This window comes from Notechis scutatus, chromosome 2 (assembly GCF_049901735.1).
Source record: "Notechis scutatus isolate UNSWTSFEM ecotype Mainland chromosome 2, rNotScu1.2, whole genome shotgun sequence".
Taxonomy (NCBI): domain Eukaryota; kingdom Metazoa; phylum Chordata; class Lepidosauria; order Squamata; family Elapidae; genus Notechis; species Notechis scutatus.
Window position 1 is genome coordinate 154602491 of NC_142010.1, and position 20820 is coordinate 154623310.

The 20820-nt window shown below is 44.0% G+C and overlaps 1 protein-coding gene across 1 annotated transcript; it reads right to left on the reverse strand.

The window, feature by feature from the left end:
* Positions 1 to 8631: 8631 nt before the first annotated feature.
* On the reverse strand, positions 8632 to 18278 carry EIF3G (eukaryotic translation initiation factor 3 subunit G). The gene is made up of 11 exons (XM_026676152.2): positions 18129 to 18278; positions 15272 to 15318; positions 14487 to 14591; positions 14290 to 14378; positions 13787 to 13846; positions 10652 to 10756; positions 10165 to 10354; positions 9980 to 10087; positions 9701 to 9837; positions 9439 to 9545; positions 8632 to 8743 (listed from the first exon to the last, which is right to left on the reverse strand). The coding sequence occupies exons 1-11, from the start codon at positions 18251 to 18253 to the stop codon at positions 8728 to 8730; spliced, it is 1089 nt and encodes a 362-aa protein (XP_026531937.2). The 5' UTR covers positions 18254 to 18278; the 3' UTR covers positions 8632 to 8727.
* Positions 18279 to 20820: the final 2542 nt, after the last annotated feature.

Here is a 20820-nt window from a genome sequence, read left to right on the forward strand (position 1 = left end):
TAGCTGGGCGTGGCCAACTCAATATCACTCACATCGAGGCATGCTTCTCCTCACCTGGCCTCTCATGACTGTGGGGATGCTGCAACAGCCGTAAATGTGAAAAATGGTCATGAGTAACTTTTTTCAGTGCCATTGTAACTTTGAATGGTCACTCCACACAAGCAAAGTACCAGCAAAGGAAGGGAAAACAACTCCAGAGAAGTTCCTGAGACAGGAAGTTTAGTCCTGCCAAGAATGTAATAAGGGTTAACAGAGAGGCAGTTTCTGTAAGCAACACCAGAATGTTTCCTTCCTGCCTTCCTTACAGGATTAGGCCAGTAATTTCTTCTAACAACCGGTTCTCCAAACTGCTTAGAATGTTAACAACCGGTTCTAGCGAATAGGTGCGAACCTGTAGAATCCCACCCCTGATGTTTTTTTCTGCCAACTCACTAAAATGACTGTGAGGAAATGCCCACAGACTATGGAATATTTGACCTTTTTAAAAATACTATAATTGTAGTTATGAGCTCTCAAAACCTTTAGATGCTGCTAATCTTAGCAACATTTTGCAGCTGTATATGGAGACTTGAGTCAAAGGATCTATCTGTGTCATACAAAAGGAAAGCAGTGCGCAGCGCTTCCTGTTCTTCAAAGAAGGTGATGGGGATGCTTTCACTGGGTGTCTGTTAGATAGAAAAGCCTGCTTGCCATGCATGGTTTTTCCAGGAAGAAGAGATGGTTTTCCATGCCAGAATTCTTGCAGGCCCTTATGCAGAAAAAGGGTCAGTGGAGAGTGGAGACACGTTTCCCTTTTGGATTTTTCAGAGGTTTTAGAAAAAAAAAACATTTCTGTTTAAAATTAACAGCAACTGTATGACTACAAAATGAGACAAAAGAAATGGGAAATAGCAACATGCGTATGTCCTGTTTAAACCACAGAAAAATGACCATGGACAATAGTTTACTACTTTTTCTCACCATACTACCTGGTGTGTGGAACTAGACACACACACACACACACACACACACACACACTTTTGTTGGGCCTATAATCCAACACATTTGAAAAGCATCTGGATGAGAAACAGTTTATTTCACAAATTTGGAGTAATAACTTTGCAACTCACCTAGTTAAGGAGTAGTGGTTAAGGCACCAGGCTAGAAACCAGAGGGCCTTGAATTCTAATCCTACCTTAGGCTCAAACCCAGCTGGGTGATTTTTGAGCCAGTCACACTCTCTCAGCCCTAGGAAGGAAGCAATGGCACTGAAAAACTTTGCCAAGACAACTGCAGGGACTTGAGCAGAAGTCGCCAGGAATCAACACTGACTTGAAGGCATTAAAAATATATCTCCATTGTATGTCTATATCCTCAGTCCCATTTCCAGTCGAGTTCCCTCCCCCCGAGGGGAAAAAGGGACTGGTAGTAAGTCAGGTTATTCCTATATGACTAAAAGGGCATCAAAAGATGTTTAGGTGATGATGCCAATTCTGAGTTTTGAAGATCTGTTCCAAGCCCACACTCTCCTCCTCATCTTGTCCTTTCACTGCTATGTTCAACGTCTTCTTGGCCTTTGGGTCTTCTGGTGTCTCTGTAGTCCTAGGAAAATGACCACATCTGTTACCCAAGACATGCTTAATTGGAACTAAATGAATAACAGTCCTCAGTTCCAGAAGTATGTTAGGTTAATAATTTACTCCTAAAGATTAGGGCTAACTCTTGTGGGTGAACCTTCCACATGGCCATCTGTCTCTTTTGATTATAAGCGTCAGAGGTGGTATTCAGCAGGTTCTGACCAGTTCTGGAGAACCGATAGCGGAAATACCACCTCTGACTGGCCCCGCCCCCATCTATTCTCTGCCTCCCAAGTCCCAGCTGATCGGCTGGGTCTTCTTTTGTTGCCCTGCACAGGAGAATGGAGCTGGAAAGCAGGTTAGTGGGGTGGAGGGGGAATGGGATTTTGCAGTATCCTTCTCCCTGAAGTGGGGAGGGAATGGAGATTTTGCAGTATCCTTCCTCTGCCATGCCCACCAAGCCACATCCACCAAGCCACGCCCACAGAACCGATAGTAAAAAAAATTTGAATCCCACCACTGATAAGCATATATTGTTCATCTCCATGATGGAGGTGGTGGGAATGTTGAGTATCTTGTCCATCCTACATCCCAACATTATAACTGCGGTGGGTGATCAGGCAGGTTATTACTCTAATCTAAAGCTGAAGCAAGAATGTTCCTGCAGAGCAAGGCCCGGGGAAGAGGGGACATGCCTACAGTAGCCTCAAATAGTCAGTGGGAGCTAGGAAAATGCCAGCCTCTGTACACCATTCATCACCAACATCGTCAATGAGGCATCGTAGATTGTACAGCAAGGCTTGTACTGGGAGAAGAGTGAATGCTATTTTAAAAGTGGCCTAGTTAAAGATTAATTGGGCTGTTGCTGTGAGGGCTACAGATGAGCAAAGGTGGCATTTTGAGGACATGAAACACAGCTAATGAGGCATATTTCTGCTGCAATTAGTGGAATGTGAAGGCAGGCCCTCCGAGCAGACTTGTTAACATTTAACATTATGCCAGGAAAGAATGAACAGATGTTTGACATGCTCACCAACAGATATAACATGGCATCTGACTAATAGGAACAAGTCAAGTACCATTTGTCCTATGGTGGTAAAAGTATTCCCTCCATATATGGGAAGCCCCACTTCCGAAGAATGAAATATTTTGGGAAATATTTAAAAAGGAAAAATATTATATTTCCCTAAAGGAGAAATAGATAACCATGCTTTTAGAAGCAGGAAGCAGCACCCAAGTCTTTCTTAATAGCCCACAACAGATGCCAGCACTTAAGAGCTTATTGAAAGAGGAAGATGAGTATCTAGATAGCTCTATTCATAAGCAAAGCAAACACTGTAGGCAGAAATCTATTCAAGACAGGATAGTTTGAAACTCCTTGCAGCATAATTAACAAAGGCAGAGTGGTAGGATTAGAAGCACCCCTTCACCCAAGATCCAACACACCACAAAAGTCATTAGACACAATAGGAATTGCCCAACTACCTTTCAGAACACAAGCCCCTTCTTGCACCCCTCCCCAGAGCAGTCCAAACTTCAACCAAATTAATTCAGGCAAGCACCTAGGATTTGCATTTCTTTTTTTGCCTATAGAGCCAGCTATGACCTCTACATAACCCCTACATGATCCCCATAGGAATCTGACAACAGCCAATAGAATATTAGAGGACATGTTCTTGCATAGGAACAGGAAGCTCAAATACAAAGCCCAAAGAAGGTATAAAAATCACCGACTCTCAACTCCATTTTGTCAGCTGCACTAGAACCACAAACCCCGGTGGTTCTGCTTCATTAATAAACCTTACCTTCCAATCAGCCTCCATGTTGTTTCCAGTCCTTTTCTCCCAGCTTGGAACTGAACCAGATGGATATTTCTTCCAACACATACACATGTGAACTGCATTACTACCAGATCTATGGGGTCATAGAATAGCTATCAGGATGATTTAGTAGGAAGGGATAAATAATAATTTCATCCAGATGGGTTTATCGAAACATCCCAACGTCAGGCTGTAATTTCCACTGTGTCTGCCTTTTTCCTTTGTCTTGACTTTGAAATGTAGTAGGCCAAAGGTTGTTGTGCTTCTCCTTTTCAACAAGGCTCTCAGCAAGCTGCCAATGCTTTGCTGGGAGTTTGGTATGTACTGTTTTACTGTTTTCATCTAATGTATCTGTATCTTTGAAGTGATTTGGTTGTCCTAAGTGAGCTAGGTTTGGGCCACAACATGTTTGATGCTGAATCAATTACAGGATGAAAGGGGAGGCAATTCCTCACACAACTCTTAGTTGTTTAAAGACTGTTGTGAGAGGCTTTGCAAACGTGCGAAATAGGTCAGGATATAATTGATTTTTTTCAGGTGCTCCTAGATCAGCATTGTCCTGGATCAATGCTTGCCAAATGCTGGCACCTGTGGAAGTAAAATTCCAGCCTGTTTAAAGTGGGGGAAAGTTAAGCAGATCTCACTGTTTCCAAAAACGATGACTGGAAAACACTTTCTTTGTAGGCTTTCTGCATTCCCAGGAACTTGGAAAATGTGTGTCAATCCTGTGCAGCAGCTTGCTCCAGGTAAACCAATAGTGCAAACTTTTCTGAGTGATGGTGGTAGCAGCTAAAATGATAGTAACAAGATTTGTCAGGGCAGGCTTTACAGGCAGGATGATCTCAATGTCCCAGCTATTTTGGAAGAGTTGTCAAGAGCACTTTAGCATAATCGTCCTTTGGCAGAATGAGATGCAGGGGTTTAACTGTTCCTTTAAAGGTTATGATTAATTATCTGAAACCCAAACTGAGTAATTCAACAATGGAACTCAGAGAGCAGCTGGGCTGAAAGGCCAGGCAGTTGTGCAGGGCTGTTCATCCAACTCTGGGATCATATTCTATTCAGTGTGATTGTCAACCCTTCTTCTCCAGACCAAATGCTTTGGATAAGAAAATGATCCCAAAGTATAATGCAGTGCTTTGCAGGCTGAGGTAAGTTATGTGCCTATGCTTTGGAGTGAAAGGAAACAGCTGTGTTTAATGAGTCACAGGGAAATGTTTCACTCACACAAGTTCTGGAGTACATTTATCATTTTCTGAAGCCTTCTATGAAATACTTCCCATGCCTCTGATAATGTTGAAGAAGGAAAGAAGGAAGGAAGGAAGGAAGGAAGGAAGGAAGGAAGGAAGGAAGGAAGGAAGGAAGGAAGGAAGGAAGGAAGGAAGGAAACGAAACAAGGAAACCTAAAGGTTGGATGAATCTGACAGTTTTTTTACTTTTGTTCTTTAGGTGTATATTATTTGTTAAGACATGCATTTTGAACATTTTTTAAAAGGAGAAAAATACCTCAGAACATTCTCAAAAGGTTGGATGCCAAAAGCTGATGATGGAGAGATTGTGGCTAAAGTAGATCGGGATTAAAATACATTTTACTTAGTTCTCTCTTTCAGCCTTACCAAAACCACATGAAAGAAATACGATTGTATCTCGGAAACGTGTATTTTTCACTGATAACCATTTTGCAAGATTCTAGAACAGATGTCTGAAAAGGTAGTTGTGGAGAACAAATGATAACACTGAAAGAATGAGATTGTTACAGAACATTATACAGAGTAACAAGAGTTGGAAAGGATCTTGGAGGTCCTCTAGTCCAACCCTCTGCTCAAACAGGAGACCCTATACCATTTTAGACAAATGGTTGTCCAATCTCCTCTTACAAACCTCCAGTGTTGGAACACCCACAACTTCTGAAGGTAAGCCTTTCCACTGGGTTAATTGTTCTCCCTATTAGGAAATTTCTCCTTAGTTTTATGTTGCTTCTCTCCTTGTTTAGTTTCCATCCATTGTTTCTTGTTTTGCCTTTTGCTGCTTTGGTGACTAGACTGACAAGGTGAAATATCCCCAGGTGAGTCCTAAGTGAATTTCTTGCTGGGCCAGTTTACACAAAAAGTACTGGTATGTAGCTCCTGGGTAGCAATATTTGGAGGAACCTGTTCTAAGCAGGAGGCGGCTTAGCTCTACATGAATATACTGTACATGTAAACACCAAATCATTGAATTAGTCTCAGAAGGCAGTTGGATGTCAATGCAGCTTGGCTGTACAATATGAAACATGCTCCCGTCACTGCGCCCTAGAGCAGTGGCCCCCAACCTTTTTTGTGCCACGGCCCGGTACCGGCATCACAAAATGATCCGCGGCCCAGTACCATGACAAGGCACGCATGACAAGGCAAGGTGAGCCGAGCGACCAGCCAGCCAGCCTTCCCCCGCTTCTCCCCGCCACCTTCAACTCCTCCTTTGTACCTTTGTCGATGGGCTTCGCTTCGGGACGGCTTCGGGACGGTCGCTTGTCTCGCCTTGCCTTGGGTGCTGAAAGAATCCTTGCGCCTTAGTTTCGTTCGAAGCCCCCCCCCCCTTCGATGAAACTAAGGCGCGAGGATTCCTCAGACCACTTTTCAACCGGAAAAGCTCACCCGGAAGCACTTTCTCGTGAAACAAGATGGCGGCGCCCAGCAAACCGGCGGCCCGGTAGGAAATGTTCCACGGACCGGTACCGGTCCACAGCCCGGTGGTTGGGGACCCCTGCCCTAGAGAGGGCTTTCCTTATCCAGAAAACAGACTTTCTTGGTTACTATGTCTGCCTGCTGGAATAACCTCTCTCCAGATGGGCTCCTATTTGAAGCTCACTTAAAAAGCTGTTTTAAATATGGCACCTCTCCTGGGGTTTGCATTAGGGTGGGTGGGAAGCTTCTTATAAGATTATACAATGTGCATCGTTAGTTTTATTATTTAGTTTCTGTATTATTTTCATTGTTCTAAGCCACATACATTTTATAAACATATTTTTAATACCACAGGAATCAAAACTTCTGTGTTAGCTTTGCAAATCCTCATGTCAGTTAAAAGTATTTTCCCCCTTACATAAAAATCCATTATGAATTCAGCGTTGGAATTATCTGAATCCTGTGCTGTGAACAAGGCCTCTGTAGTCCAGTCCTGTATTCCTGAGCCAGTGCCCCCTGAACTGCTCACAAGCAACACGAGACCAAAGCTTTACTGAAAAAGATATCCCATTATCTGAGAAACAACCCTCGGGGGAGTCAAGCCTTTGCCCATTTGTTCCACTACAGTCCAAGGTTTTCTATATACTTTCTAATATGTACTGCATTTTTTGTAGTTCCCTCACGGTTTACATGGGAATAAAACAGGGTTGAAAATTGTAAATACAATATTCTAACTGCCAGAGGGGAATTAAAAGTGGCTGCTAATCATTATTATAGGTCAGATATTGTTGCTGTACTTTGACTGCTTAGCAAAGATTTTAACCATACATTCTAAGCCACTCATTTAGCGACCGCCTCATTTGGGAACACTTCACAGTTTCAATGGTGATGAAACAGGAACTTTGAATCCAATCCTTGCATTTAGGACCTTCAACAGGTCTGTAATGCAAAAGAAAGCTGAAGATCATAAGCATTTTTAACTTAGCAACCATTTTGCTTGATGACCCTTTGCCAGTCCCAGTTGTGTTGCTAAACAAGGCCTATGTTGGTAGTATTTGCTTAGAAACCCATGGGATTATCAGGATATGCGAACACAATCAGACGAGCAAAGTGGGGAAATAGAATTGATTTTTGTCAGAATGATTTAGGCTCCTTCCAGGAACAAATCTGGCTCATCCTGTTAATACAAATCCTTTCTGGCTACTGCTGGGAATGGCATCACAGTCGTCCGCATTGGGGCTTTTGAAGGCAAGTGGAATGTAGGCCCTGCCTACTCCTTCAACTTTGCTATCAGTGACTCCTTCTAGGCCTTCTCCTAGCTTCCTATGGCCATCTATTACTTCTCATCAAAAGGCTGGACATATGGCTCCATTCTCTAGGGTTTTGTCCATTTCTTCTTCTTCTTCAAGTTATACAAGTCATTTTTTTCACTGCACACATCAGCCTGAACTTTTTTGTTGTTGGTTTCTTCACTCACCACATGCAGAACTTCTGAATGAAATACTGTAGGGTGGCTGGTAAGTGGAACGACTGGCCTCCAGAAGTTCTGAGGGGTTTTTAAGAAATTGGATAGAGGATTTCCTGCTTGAGTTGGACTAGGAAACCCCCAAGGTCCCTTACAACTCTGTTATTCTGATATATGACCATCTCAAACCCTGGTCCTGTTTCTCCACACTGAACTTTGTTTTAAAAGAATGAAAGTCAGTTTTATATCATGGTTAAGGTACCAATTAGAAACCAGACGCTTCTTAAACTCAAAGCCTTAGTTCAGTCCCACTCTCAGCCCTTCGAAGCAGACAATGAAAAACCAGTTTTGAAATCTTGCCAAAAATACTGCAGGGACTTGTCCAGGAAGTCATCAGGAATCAACACTGACTTAAAGGCACAAATAAAACAAAACAAATAGCAAGCAAATCTGATGAGCAACAGCTCCATCTATTGGTCTTACAGCTCAGTCCAATTGGTTTTTGGTTTTGGATTGCCATGCAATGTGATCAGTATGTCGTAAGGGGTCATTATTTATGCAACCCAACTCAATAGCAACAGTCTGATGCTGAATGCGTGCAAAGTGGAGACACTCATTTCATAACTCTATGTAACTTTCTATTTTCCTTTCCACGTTCTGCAAAATCTGTACCTTCTCCATCATAGCCTCGTGTTACATTGATTAAATTGCAATTATTAATAATTTATTCCTTGCTCAATCCTTACTCTGATGAAATCATTAATTTTGTCCCCTGGAAGGTGGGGCATTCATTGATTATTTTAGGAGGACATGGCACTGCAATCTTTGAGAAGTTGTTTGCTAAGCTCCCGTGTAACTCTAATTTGTGTGTGTGTGTGTGGGGGGGGATTGTTGATTGTCTGCAACAAACTAATACAACTGCAATCCTACATTGTTAAGCAGTGTAGGAGCTGTTCATCCAAGGCAGTATTTATTAACATATGCAGCAAATAAAATAAACCAGATCCTATTTTATAGATAAGGAGTAAAAAGGGATTTTCACCTATTAATAAGGCTGGAGATTGAAGAATTGTATTCTACCTTAACTGGACTTTCTTTACCATGGTACAACTGACACAACAACATACAAGGCTGCAATGCATTTTTATTAGAGACTAGTATCTCCAGTTAACAACAGAACTTGGTCATTTCCAAAGCCAAAAACAAAGTCAGGGCAGAAGGCTTCAGTTGGTGGAAGGTCTGTGGGGAAAGAAAAGCATTTTATCATTTCATCTCTGATGAAAAAAAAATTACTGAAAATATAAGACTCACTGAAATGAATAATTTTCAACGAATTAAATTAAAGTTACTTTCTATCTTTGGCAAGGGCAGAAACGTGCCCTGAGAAGAGGGCAGGCTGATCACAGCAGCATCAAATTAATTTTGCAGAAAAAAAAAATCCATGCAATTAAGAGGCCACTTGAGAAAACTTTGGAGTTGTAATCCCCCTTTTAAGATCTATTTGTAATCCACAAGTGAGAGATGATATGGGTGTCACTGTCCTTTAAAGGAAAAGACTGAAAATTCCGAAAATGTGGACAGTCTTACTTAAAATCTAATGATATTTTGAGCTTTCCATCTTTGCTATATTTTTAAACATGTATTTTTTTATTTAATTCTACAGCCCTGTAGATGCTATCTTGGGATATGAGGCGTGACACAGACACTGTTTTGCAGTAGTTTCCATGACTCCCTGCAAAAGCTGGACAGGAGAAATTTTCCCAATAAAAGAATTGGGTGCTGTTGTCCTAAATTTTGGAGGGCAATGGACTGCTGGGCCAAGCATAACATAATAAAAAACGAACTAACTTTGAAAAACTAACTTGTTTCTGCAGAGAGGTTCTAAAAGTGAACACTAAGGGCAAATGTCCTCCAGGCACCAGACATTTACTTACTTGGCCCATTCCACATTCAGGATCAGGTGATCGTAGCCAAAGCCAGACACGCCTGCAATAGCCCTGGCAGCATCCTCACGGCGGTGGAAGCTGATGAAGGCAAAGCCCTGAGGGAAAGCAACAGGAAGAGCGTTTAAGAAGCAAGCAAGGGAGAGAACATTGCTGACCTTTCCAACTCTCGCCCTCCAGGGAGTTTCTCCTTTTCGCCTGTGGAAAGTGCGCTTTATTTCTCCCATCTCCGCTTATCCATCCTCCCCCTTACCTTGGATTGACCAGTCGTTTTGTCCTTGGCCAGGTAAATGCGGGAGATGGATCCAAACGGACGAAAGAGTTCTTGAAGGTCAGTCTCCCGGGTGTCCTCGGACAGGTTGGTGACACGGATGGTGGCATTGTCGTCAGCTGTGGGTGGGAGTCAAAAGGCAAAGGGATGACTTGCTGGCCGAAGTTGAAGGAGCGGGTGGAGGTGCGGATGCCCAAACGTGCCGCTGTTAAAAAGACGCAGCAGCAGATGCAGAGCCAACTCCCCTTTGCGGAAGCTCACCTCTGCGATTTGGCTGCATGGATTCCCCTCTGCGACTGGCTCCATCTCTCAGGCTGGGTGGGACGTACTTCCCAGTTTTGCTCTGCTGAGCCGGAACAGCCTCTGGTTCTGGAAACAAAACTGTGGCTTAAGCATAAGGTCGAGCACAGCTGCCCTCCACTGTCCCTGACCTTTCCAGCTCTCACCTCCCGGGAGTTTCTCCTTTTCGCCTGTGGAAAGGCCCAGCTGCTCAGCTAGTTCCTTCTGCATGGGCCCCAGTGTGTCCTTATAAGGGCAGCGAGTGGTCCAGTGATCGCCCTTGCAGATACGGCACGACACAATCTTCTGCCCTTTTAGCTTGTTCATAGGGTCTTCCTCCTCCGTGCAGTTCAAGTCCTGGAAAAGGGAAATGAAGGCAGGCATAGAGAAATGAGTAAAAGCTTCTCTGACTCTTTTCCCCCTCTCCTCAATCCAGGCAAATGTCTCCTGATCTTTTTCACAAAGCGTGAAAAAGCATAGCTAGTACGCAACCTCTGTGGAACAATGCAAAAGGAACGCATCCCTTTCCCTAACCATCCATCCACTAATTTTGAATGCCACGTGGCATTCTCCAGAGGTACTGCAACGGCAACTGCCAGAATTCCAGGAAAAAATAATGACAAAACTATGGATGTTCTGCATGCCATCACTCACCTCCTTGCTGGTTATGAAAGTCATAAAGACATCATCGCTCACAGTAGTAGTAGCCACATTTGGGCCAGGGGCATCGAATTCAGAATTGCCAAATTTCTTCCAGTTCTAAGGAGAAGAACAAAAACTTGAATAATGTTTTCTCCCTCGTTGGTGATCCTGAAAACCTGGAAGAAAAACTGTTTCCCCCAAAAACAAGACCTATCCCGAAAATAAGGCCTAGCCTGATCTTTAAGCATATAATGTCCCTACCCCAAAAATAAGCCCTAGTGAAGATCATCATCAGTCCAGGCAAGGGGTGGGTAGGTGTGGCCAGCACAGGAGGCAGTGAGCGCTGGGGGCTGATGGTATCCAGCCACAGCTGCAGGCAAGCAGAGACAGTGGGGCGGAGTGGGTGGGCACAACAGATGTGTAAATCACCCAAATAGGGTTTGCGCTCCGCCAGGCCTGGAGCTTGGGTCTTGCTCAGGCCAGGCTGCTGCTATGACGAGGTAGAAGGCCCTGCGGTGGGTTGGGATCACCTCCCCACCCATGCCTTTGCCTGCTCCTGGTGCCGCCATGCATCGGAATTACCTGCCTCCATTAAATCGGGTGTCAATCATGGCCCAGTTACCTATTTGCCCAAAGTGGGGACGTGGCAGACTGTGTGGCACATTGGGATTGCCTCCCCCCCCCCCGGTGCCTCTGTCTGGCTGCTGGGCCTGCTGCAGCTATTGGCCTTGCGGGGGCTCTTCGCCCTCCTGGCTGCACAGCTATCCTACTGGGCTGCTCCTGCCTGGCACGGGGCAAGTCAGCCCCTCTCACTGCTGGCCTGCCAGATCCCCTTCGCCATTGGACACCTGTGGAGCCAAGCCACCTCACCCGTTGCCTTCAGGCTGCTAAGTGCTGGCTGCACGCATACTCAGTAATGCAGGTGTTGGGCTACAGGCTGAGCCTGGCACTCTTTGGGCCCTGGCCTAGGTGGGCACTATAGCTCTTGTGTTGGCTGTGTGAGGCAGGCGTGGGGCTGCCCATGGCCGCCTTCGGGCTCAACCTCACCTGCGACCTCTGCTACTTCATGGGTTCACCTCTTGATGTCATGTCTTCTGCCCAGCCTGCTGCCAAGCCCAAGTTGCTACCCAGCAGCCTCCACTACGGTACCTTCTGTTGGAGCTGTCCCATGCATCCTGCAGGTTGGGCGGTGCACCCCTCCCCTGCCCTATGCGGCTTTAGTGGATGTTGGCAGGGTGGAGGGAGACAGGTCTACTCCCCCGCCACCTGCCTCACTTCATCTCATGGCGGTAGCACTGGGCTGCTGGCCAGGCCGGGGCAGAAAGCAAGGCGGTGGCAGCACAGCAGCCACAGATGAGGTAGAGCAGTGGCCCCCAACCTTTTTTGTGCCACGGCCCGGTACCGGCATCACAAAATGATCCGCAGCCCGGTACCGGCATCAGCACGCATGGCAAGGCGAGCCGAGAGACCGACCAGCCAGCCGTCCCCCGCTTCTCCCCGCCACCTTCAACTCCTCCTTTGTACCTTTGTCGATGGGCTTCGGGACGGTCGCTCGGCTCGCCTTGCCTTGGGTGCTGAAAGAATCCTCGCACCTTAGTTTTGTTCGAAGCCGCCCCCCCCACTTCGATGAAACTAAGGCGCAAGGATTCCTTCAGGACCCAAACGCCGCTTTCCAACCGGAAAAGCTCACTGGAAGCACTTTCTCATCAAAACAAGATGGCGGCGCCCAGCAAACCGGCGGCCCGGTAGAAAATGTTCCACGGACCGGTATCGGTCCGCGGCCCGGTGGTTGGGGACCCCTGAGGTAGAGGATGAAGGCAGCCATGGGCAGCCCCACACCTGCCCTGACAGACAGCACGAGAGTTGCAGTGCTCTGCGGTGCCGGGGCCCTGGTAGACCAACGGCGGTGGGGGTGCTCTGGAGGTCGTAGATCTGGGCTGACTCACTCCGCGCCAGGCAGAAGCAGCCCGGCAGGGAAGCCAAGAGCAGCGCAGCCAGGAGGGTGAAGAGCCCCTGCAAGGCTAGCAGCAGCAGTTGCAGCAATTCCAGCAGCCGGTCAGAGGTGAGGCGGGGGGAGGCGATCCCAATGCCCCACGTGGCCTTCTGTCCCCTGCGCGTCTCCTGTACATTGGGGAGGAGGGAGAGATACATTCCCCCAAAATAAGCCCTAGTGCTTATTTTGGAGCCCCCAAAAATATAAGGCCAGGTCTTATTTTCGGGGAAACACGGTTGCACCATGAAAGAACTTGAAAGACCCACATTCTTGATTCCTCAGCAAGCAGATTCAATTTTCAGAGCAAATGGTCTGTAACTGAGTGAGAGCACTGAAATCAAACTATTTATACAGAAAATAAGCAAACCAGACTAATATGAAAACATCCCAAATACACCCTATAGAGGTGGCACACTCTACTTTAGTAATTGTAAGGGGGAACTTTTTTTTTTGAAATGTTTAAACTGAGATGGAGTTTTTGAAATAATGAAATAAGAATAGGTGATGAAATTGCAACTGACTGATAAAAGTATAAAGTACAATGAATATGAAGATATGAGAATTGTTTAAAGAAATAGGTTATGAACTGAACATTTATAAAATAAGCTTGAGGAAATAAAATATGTAAAGTAATGAGAAGACACGAATTTAAATGTGAAAGATGAATGTGTAATCAAAGTCATGTTTGTATGGAAATGTGAAAACCTGGAATCATGCTGTTCACTAAAAAAGATGTTTTTAAAATGTGGAAAACTGAAATAAAAAATTTTCAAGAAAAAAAAAGTTACAGTAGCATTGAAAAAAGTGACTTCCCACCATTTGGCACACTTAACAACCACTGCAGCATCCCCATGATCCTGTAATCAACCTTTGGGCACATCAGGTGTTTACGAAGGCTGCAATGTCCTGGGATCATGCGATCACCATTTGCAACCTTCCCGGCTGTTTTCCAATAAACAAAATCAACTGGAGACACCAGGTTCTTTTAACAACCATTTGATTCACTTAACTCCAGTGACTCACTTAACAAACATGGCCAAAAAAAAAATGGGTCATAACATTGGGTGTGGCTCACTTAATTTGTATTTTAGCACTCCATCCCGAAGAATCCAAGAGGCAAAAGCCATGTTCACCTGTCAGGCCTTGCCACTCACCTTTCGCCTTGCCACAGCCTTGGAGGCCTTTCGCGTCTCAATTCTAAAGGTGCGGATGATCTGTGAAAGGACAGCAACTGATTAGAGGGGGAAAACAATCTGTAGGATCATCAATAATTCTGCATATGAGTTTCTTCTGTTTCACCATGCGATTGCTAAGCTTCAGGTATTAGTAGCCTGTACCCCCAAAGCCTACTTCTCTGAGTCTGCAAAACAGGACCACAAGGAAAGGAAAGAGGAAAAAGGTGAAACAGCCTCAGCATCTTCAAGCCAGGAGAGAATAAGGAGCAAGCAAGGATAATTTGTTTGCACCAGACAATAAAAAATGTAGCATATGAAGGAGAATTTCTCCTCTTCACTAAGGAAAGGCAACTAGCCATGAAAATGGGGGTCACTGCCCCAGGCCCTTCTAAATAGCAAACAGTGAATCAAGAGACAGACGACTGTGAGACCTGGAGCGAGGAAGAGAAAGGAGACACTCCTCAATCGTGCTCTCCACTCACCTTCACCTTACGGCCATCTTCTTCTTCTCTGTACTCAGTCACCGTCTTAATGTTTCCATCCACAACTTCTTTGGGAGGTGGGAGGGGCTCTGAAAAAGGAGTGTCGGAAGTTACAAAGGTTTGCATTGGGGGGAACTGGAGACATTTCATGCTTTGCTTCCTCCCGACATTCAGATAGATACAAACGTAGCTCCTACCTCCTTTTACAAGTTCTGGCTCGATGGTCACGGTTACACCTCCATTTCCACTCAACACCTCTGTCAGGGGAATATCTTTGAGCAGGTCACTGGTAATGCATTTATCTGTGGTGGAAAATATAGAGAGGCCAGCTGTTATATGCGCACAAAATTCTCTGTTACAGCAAAATTAGACGGTCAAAGATTTATCAACATGGAAGCAAAATAGATTCATTCAAAATAAATAGCATAATACTCTAAGTAAATAGCAATATACAGTGCTACAATATTATAAAAGCCCAAAATGTAGTCATTTAATCATGCATATTTCAGGACTAAATGTGTATTTGAGCTAATGTTTCCTACTGTTCAACTTCACTGTTATACAATGAATGGAACATACTGTTTGTCAATTTAACTTATCCAGAAAGAAAATATCAATATCAGCCTTACAATGTTGTTAGGGAATAAAATAAGGATAAAATAAAATAAAAAAGAACTGTCTACACAATGCAAATGCAAATGTACAAAAAAAAAACCACCCACAATAATGGAAATATGCAAGGAGACTGAAGTTATAAAGGACTGACAAACATTGAGATTTGTGTAACTTGATAAACAAAATCAGGTAGCTTCCAAAGGAAATTAATACTAGGGAGGTTTTCTTCACATTGCTTCTTACTGAGATATGGACATAAGAGTTCAAAAGGGACAGATGGAAATATTGTGAGATAAAATCCACCATGGAAACAAAGAGTTACTTTTCGCTAAGCAAAGAGCCAATTAAATGCACATTAATCTCTCACCATCATCTCCTTCTTCTTCCACTTGATCTGCCCAACTGGGCTTGGAGCTAAAAGAGAGAAAAATATAAAGTTAGGTACCTAACCTATTACCATCTGGCAGACGGTACAAAATAATAAAAACAAGGACAAATAGGCTGAAAAACAGCTTCTATCCCAGGGCAGTAACTCTGTTGACTTCTACTGTATAGTGCAGTGTTGGTGTGGTGTCGGGGGTTTTCAATTCAATGTGTGGAGTGTGAAGGATGTGTATTTGTGTTTATTTTCATGGTCATGATGTGCACTGAAAATGATGTTTGATTTCATTGTATGAGGTGCAATGACAATAAAGTAAACTAACTAACTAATTACCTATTCTCAGATCCCATAAATATATGTGTCCTCCTTCAATTTCATAATTCTAGAACTGGTCTCTCATATGTAATACTTAGCTATTACACAATATTACAATATGCTTTGGATTTCATTCTAAATCGTTTCCATCAAAGGCACACTTCCTTTTTCGGATAGCAAGAAATAGTTTTATTTCCAATCATACTTTAATCTGTAGTAAAATAATAATTCCAGGTTTAAATATTTTTTAGAAGTTTAATCAAAATATCTATTTTGGTGAGCAGATGTTTTCTCTTTTGCTATATTTTTTGGTGGAGACGCCAACCAGCTGAAAGCAAGTTATAAAATGTAGGGTTAAAGTCCTGGATTAGTTTTACCACCTGGTGAGTTTATGTTCAGGCCAAGACACCAAAGTTTTGCTCAAAAAACATCTCCACCACCATCTACTAATTTTTCCTAATTCCAGAGTCATGTGTTGTGCCTCCCAAGCCTATTCCATTTGTCCTCAAACTATAATTCCATCATAGAGAGCCAGTTTGCTGTAGTGGTTTAAACACTAGCCTAGAACTCGGGATGTGAATTCCAGTCCCGCCTTAGCCATAAGAAACCCAGTTTGGTGACTTTGGGCCACTCACTCTCAACTCAACCCAATTCACAGGGTTTTTGTTCTGAGGAAAAATAGGATACAGGAGTGTTAAGGTATATTCACCACATTGACCTATAAAAAGGTGGGATAAAAATCTAGTAACAATAATATAAACCACTATCAGTGGATCTTCTGAAATGCCAGCTTCCATATCCTCCAATTCATTCATACAATTACCACTTAAGTTTTCTATCCCCATTGCACTTGTTTTCTTATTTCAGAAAACTCATCTTATTCAGATCAGACGCCAATACAGGTATTCCTCAACTTATGACCACAATTGAGCCCAAAATTTCAGTTGCTAAATGAAAAATTTAAGTGAATTTTCCCTCATTTTACAACCTTTCTTGCCACAGTTGTTAAGCGAATCACTGCAATTATTAAATTAGTAACACGGCTGTTAAGTGAATCTGGCTTTCCTATTGACTTTGATTGTGAAAAGGTCACAAAAGGGATCACATGAGCTCAGAACACTGCAACAGTCCTAAATATCAGTCAGTTGCCAAGTGTTTGAATTTTGATCATGTGACCCATGGGGATGCTGCAATGGTGGTAAATGTGAAAAACGGTGATAATTCACTTTTTTCAATGCCACTGCAACTTTGGTCACCAAATCAACGATTGCAAGTCGAAGACTACCTGTACATTGTACAAAAACACTTTTCAGTGCATAATTTGGGATGGGCTACCTATAACTTACATGTGGAGATTATGCTATTGTGTAAAACAGTATACAGGTAGTCTTTGACTTACAACAGGTCACTAAGTGATTGTTCGAAGTTACAACAGCATTGAAAAAAGTGACTTAGGACCATTTTTCACACATATAACCGTTGCAGCATCCCCCCCCCCATGGTCCCGTGATTTACATTTGGATGCTTGACAACTGACTCACATTTATGATGATTAGTGTCATGTGATCCCCTTCTGACAAGTAAAATCAATGGGGAAACCAGATTCACTTAACAACTGTGTTACGAATTTTAGAACTGCAGTGATTCAGAGTTTTAACAAATAATCAGAGTTGGAAGGGACCTTATAGGTCATTTAGTCCACCCCCCCCCCCAAGCGGGAGACCCTACACCATTTCTGATACCATTTCACTTAACAAATGTGGTGAGAAGTTATAAAATGGGGCAAAACTCACTTAACCAATGTCTCACTTAGCAACGTAAATTTTGAGCTCCATTGTGGACTACCTGTATGGGGGTGGGGGAAAAACTAGTTGGGTTGGAAAGAGGCTTCCACTTTAGTTCCTACATTAGAACAGGGAGGTTGCTGCGTTTTTCTGGTGATCCCACGAACCGCCACCCCACAAACCAAGTGGAACCACCCCAGGCAAAGGTTTAGCTTCCCACAATGAAAACGGGGTCAGGCTCGGCGCTTCACCCCCTTTTCCCAACTCAAGGGCTGCACTTCCTACCCAGGGTACACCGGTGGGAATTCATGGCAGGCTTTTACGTCGCTGCCTTCTTCGCCCTCCCTTTAATTTGGGTTTAGATTACTGAAGTGACAACCGCAAAAAGTCTTCGGGGAAAAGTTCAGCGCGGATGCTGCCTTCAAAACGAGGCGAAAGAAAGTTCTTCCCCGACAGCTGCGCAATGGCGCCCGAGGAGTGGAGGGTCGGCTCGGTCGAGAGTTCACATCCCAGCTTTCCATGCAAGGAAAGCAAGAATACGCCGGATGCACCTAGGTGTGCGTGTGTGAATTCACACCCATACACGGGGCTTCTGGGCGCGTCTGCATGCCTTTCGGATAACCGGCGACGACACGTGTGCGCCTTCCCCGATGGCTCCCCTCTCTCGTTCGTGCCCACGAAGCACGTGCCCCCTTCCCGTTACAACCCCTACCAACCTCCCCTCCCACCCCCGCTTTTCTTACTCGTAGTCGCCGGTCGGCATCGTCGCCGATGGAAAAGATCGGAACAACTCAGGCCTGGCTCCGGGGTAGGAAGTGGGTGCTGCGACGCATAAGCGTGACGCACAATAGAGCGCCGTAAGAGACATGAGGCATCCTGGGAGATGTAGTTCTGCCGCTCGACACAAGCGGAATTGTGCTGCTCTTCGCCTAAACGTGACAGTTCTGACACGTGACAGGAGAGAAGATTGTAGGCTTCATATTTGGATGCCATTCTACTTTACAAAAACAAAAAACCAACAGCTATTCAGCGAGGTTTCTCTCCCCTTCGTAGCAGTTGCCATTTGCTATCAGAAGTTGTACCACCTCAGTTCTGAGAATCACTCAAAATATTAGTTCCCCTGCACCGATACTTTTGCATGGTATTTATTTCCAACCAGCACATACTATTTTGCCCCATGTGATTGAAAGAACATACTAAATCCACTAGGACTTCTTCAGAAAATGTTGCCATTACCACTGAACTACATAATCCTCTATATGAGTTTAACATTCGCCCAATGCTCATTTTTGGTTCCTGAGGAAGGAGGTATATGTTACTGGATTCACACAGAACTTAATCATAATGCAATTTAGTTTTGATTTAGCCAGGTGGGTGAATTTGGTACATTAACCATGGGCTAGGGTTTTCTATATTGTGCAGACCTAACCAGTTGTAGTTTTAATGAGTATGCAAAGATTAAGCTGATTCAACAAGATGCATAAAACTATATTTCCGTAATCCCAGTTCCACTCTCCAGCCCCCTACGCTTAACTCCAATGCCATGAGAGTGCATTGCTAAAATCTGGTTGAACACAGAGGGGTGATTCTTTTTCAGAAACATGCCTTGGATTTTGAGGATGCAACCAAAAGGATAGTGGCTTTCAGAAATGCTGCTCCATGGATACTGGTTATCAGAATCTACTGGTGAGATTAGATCCTGGAAACGTATGGGACTATTGCTATGTATGGGACTATCAGCCTTCCTGCTTCATAGCAGCATTCCTACCGGAGTTCTTCAGGACACTGGAGTTTCCAAAACTAGTAATAGGGAATAACTTTAAGCTGCCTTCTCTGGGCATAGATTCGGACATGGCTCAGGAGTTCATGGCTGCCACAAAACTTGAACCTGACCCATAGTGTTTATGGGCCCAATTTAGAGTAATGGTCTCACTTTTTTGGGGTGTGTGTGTGTGTGCCTTTGAGTCAGTTGAGTTCTGGTGACTGCTTAGAAAAGTCTCTGCAGTTTTCTTGGCAACATTTCAGAACTGATTTGACATTACCTATCCCCTAGGGCTGAGACAGCAACTGACCCAAAGTCACCCAGCTGGCTACGTGCCTTAGTTTGAATAAGAACTCATGTCTTCTGGTTTCTAGTTGGTGCCTTAACCATTATACCAAACCATTACACATATCAGACTTTTTTTTCTCTCAGAGCAGTGGAAGATTTGGAATTGGGAGATATCACTAGCTTATCCCTTGCTGTGGTTACAATCCCTTCTTGCTGCAGGGTAGAAGTATCTGTTACATAGGTCTATCCCATATATTTGATGGACGCTGTTAGGTTTTAAAAAGAACTTGAGGTTATTAAAACTCTGGTGTATACTTTATATGAAATTGTCATTGCTGCTTGGAAAGAGGGGGCAGTTATGGTCTTGATCATATTGTGTCTGTGTGGGCTCTCTCTGTCCATAGATCCCAGAGAATCCTTTGGAGCTCTAGATGAGGTGGAAGAAGACACCTGATTGCCATTGAAGGAAAACAGAGCGAATCTGATTAAAAAAGGAATAGGATCCTTTCTTAAAAACTACCTCATGGCAGTAAGAGTGACAAACTCTAATTATTTTTCTGCTCTTATTACATCCAGAGACAGCTGTGCAACAGGTGCAATGCTAAGTCTCTATGGGATAAAGGTGCTTGGATTTCCTCAGACTCCAGTTGTGCAATTTCCTTTGAGACTAAGATGGGGTCCAGAGTGGTTTGAAACCATTGCAGGTAATCCTCGACTTATAACCATTCATTTGAAATTATAATAGCACTGAAAAAGTGACTTACAACCGATCATCACACCGCATAGCATCCCTGGGGTAACCTGATTGTGATCTGGGCATTTGGCAACCAGCTCATTTATAGCAGTTGGAATTTTCCAGGGTAACATGATCTCCACCTGTAACCATCCCAGCAAGCTTCTGACAAGCAAAATAAATGGGGAAGTTGCAAGGTGCAGCCCTTTATGTCTCATTTAATGATCACACGGTTTGATCAATCAGATCTACCTGCTTGAGTCTCTTCCATAAACCATGGCATCTAGTGGGATCCAAGGGGTGTGCTTTCTCTCTTCAAGTCCCTGCCCCAGGGAACATCATTCCCCTTGATGTTCAGACAGCCCAAATATTCTGGTCTCCCACACCTAGCTGTTTTTATACCGGATCAGACAGTGAGATCAGCCCATAAAAACATAAGCCATTCAATGGAATGGGCAATTCAGAATGCAGACCTATTATTAGGTACAGCTGTTTACCAGACTCAAAATAAGAAAACTGTAAATGTGGCAGGCATGGGACATCTTTCCAACCTGTACTCTGTAACAGCTGTTGAGGAAATGCTGGTTTCCAAAACATTTCCTGTGGCCAGTTAAGAAACTTTAGAGTTTGGTTTTAGAATTGTTTCAAATGC